Here is a 2,057-nt window from a genome sequence, read left to right as displayed (position 1 = left end):
TTTTTTAAACAAAGATTAATAACTTCTGTAGCAAATGTAGCTATTGCTCATTGTGAATGTAACTAAGGTTACTAAGGTTAACTAATGAGGTCTTATTGTAAAGTGATACCTATTGGTCTTTATAGTTCTTAATCTGTGTACTTAAAAAAACAGCTTTTAGATAATTACAGATCCCTTCTGATTTTCATTGCAAAAACACTTGAACGAGCTGTGTTTAACCAAGTCTCTGCCTTTCTCACACAGAACAACCTCCTGGACAGCAACCAGTCTGGTTTCAGAAGTGGACATTTAACCGAGACTTGTTGGATCTGTCTGCTGCTTTTGACACGGTTAACCACCAGATCCTCGACCAACTAATCGATTATCAAAATAATCGTTAGTTGCAGCCCTACAAACCATACATCAATGTAAAGCGTATTTATTCAGATGATGCATAAATCTCAATTTCAAAAATTTGACCCTTATGACTGGGTTTTGTGGTCCAGGGTCACATATTATAACTTAACTTAAAATAACCATTTTCCATTATCATCATCATTATTATTATTATTATTATTCCATTATCATTATCAACTTTGAATGCAGTTGCTTTCTAACCCCAAACTTTTGAATAGTAGTGTAGGTATGTCAGCACAGCAGTCAGGTATATAGCAATGCCCTGAACAATGGTCAAGATTGGGAAATATTTGACAACTCAATGTCAAATTTGACCATTCAGATCAAGTACTCCAGAGGTTTGGTGTGCGTATAAAATAACCTTGAGGAAGCTTCAGCTATCAATGTATCAACCATAACAATAGTCACATTGTTAGTCACCAGGCATAGACCCAAAGATAAAAATAAGATAAAGACAGATAACATAAAATAAAGAGGAACACATTATTACACAATGCATACACTCAATATACTTGTAACCCAATAGCCTTGACTCACACACACACACAAAAAAACCTACAACAAAACAGCTAAACAACATGCTCAACTGGAACTACAGTAAGCCCAAAAATAGTTGTAGACTTAAGCCACACATGTATGTCATTAGACATAAAATATCACACCATGTGTCAATACTAGACTGCGCAAGCAGATTATGCTAGATCATTCAGAACTCATCTGAACCATGTTTTTAATGACTTTTACCCTACAGATCTTAAGGTCATTTAAGTCAATGTATGAAATCAGTTCTCCTCACGTTCACAAATTTGATATTTGACAACCATTGCATTTTCAACATTATATCTATTGTTTTATCATGTGAACCCTAAGAAACTGTGCTACTGTTGTGGCATTTTTTGTTTGACAGAAACGCTAAAGAATTGACATTTTGTTATCTAACTGTTAACCTAATGACGTTACGTATTTGATGTAAGACACACTTTTGGGGACATTACATCACCACATCACTGCTGACAAAATTGCTAAAATGGATAAGTCTTAACGACTCAATTTTAAAAAGACAGTTTCTTACCTTAGTGAATTTGTTAATGTGTTTATTCCTCTACTGTGTGTGTAGCTCCCGGTCACGCATTGAGGAAACGCTCTCGTTTGACTGAATGTTTGGTGCGCCGCTTTACGCATCACAGCCGCTCGCTGGACAAACACTCTCAATGCACATGCAGACATTGTAATATAGTTTGTTGACAGACCGCTGAAGAACTAACTACCACCGTTGCATGTGTGATGAAATTAAACTTTCGACTCTTTATATGTGGCGGAAATAGTGCGGTCTTCTTCTTCTTCTTGTTGTTTTATGGCTGGTGGCATCCAACGTTAAGGTGCATTACCGCCACCTACTTTACTAGAGTGTGGGCCAGAGGGACTAACAGAACTTTACAAAAATAAAAAATAAATTACACTTTATATTTTATTTATTAAGCCAGTTTCCCTCAAGAATACAATTAAAGATTTATAATTTCCTGTTTGACCGAGTATTTGCTTTGCATCTAGTATCTCCTGTGGTGTCCTTCTGAATATTTCTCTTTCTGTAATATATTTTTGTAACATGTTTGTTCTACTGATTCCTCCTCCTGACAATACTCACACAGACCTGTGGGATG

At 35.9% G+C, this 2,057-nt stretch overlaps 1 protein-coding gene across 1 annotated transcript in view; it reads right to left on the bottom strand.

Moving 5' to 3' along the window:
- Positions 1-1,774, bottom strand: part of fdx1 (ferredoxin 1) — an 8,975-nt gene extending 7,201 nt beyond the window's left edge. Inside the window, exon 1 of the mRNA XM_016509665.1 lies at positions 1,469-1,774. Coding sequence (XP_016365151.1) covers positions 1,469-1,623 — 155 coding nt within the window. The 5' untranslated portion in view covers positions 1,624-1,774. The remainder of the gene's footprint in view (positions 1-1,468) is intronic.
- Between the last annotated feature and the right edge of the window lie 283 nt (positions 1,775-2,057).

This window comes from Sinocyclocheilus rhinocerous, unplaced genomic scaffold, assembly GCF_001515625.1.
Source record: "Sinocyclocheilus rhinocerous isolate Xijiao unplaced genomic scaffold, SAMN03320098_v1.1 scaffold2369, whole genome shotgun sequence".
NCBI classification, from domain to species: Eukaryota; Metazoa; Chordata; class Actinopteri; order Cypriniformes; family Cyprinidae; genus Sinocyclocheilus; species Sinocyclocheilus rhinocerous.
Note: the sequence above shows the minus strand (reverse complement) of the source record. Positions and strands in the feature narration are given on the sequence as shown.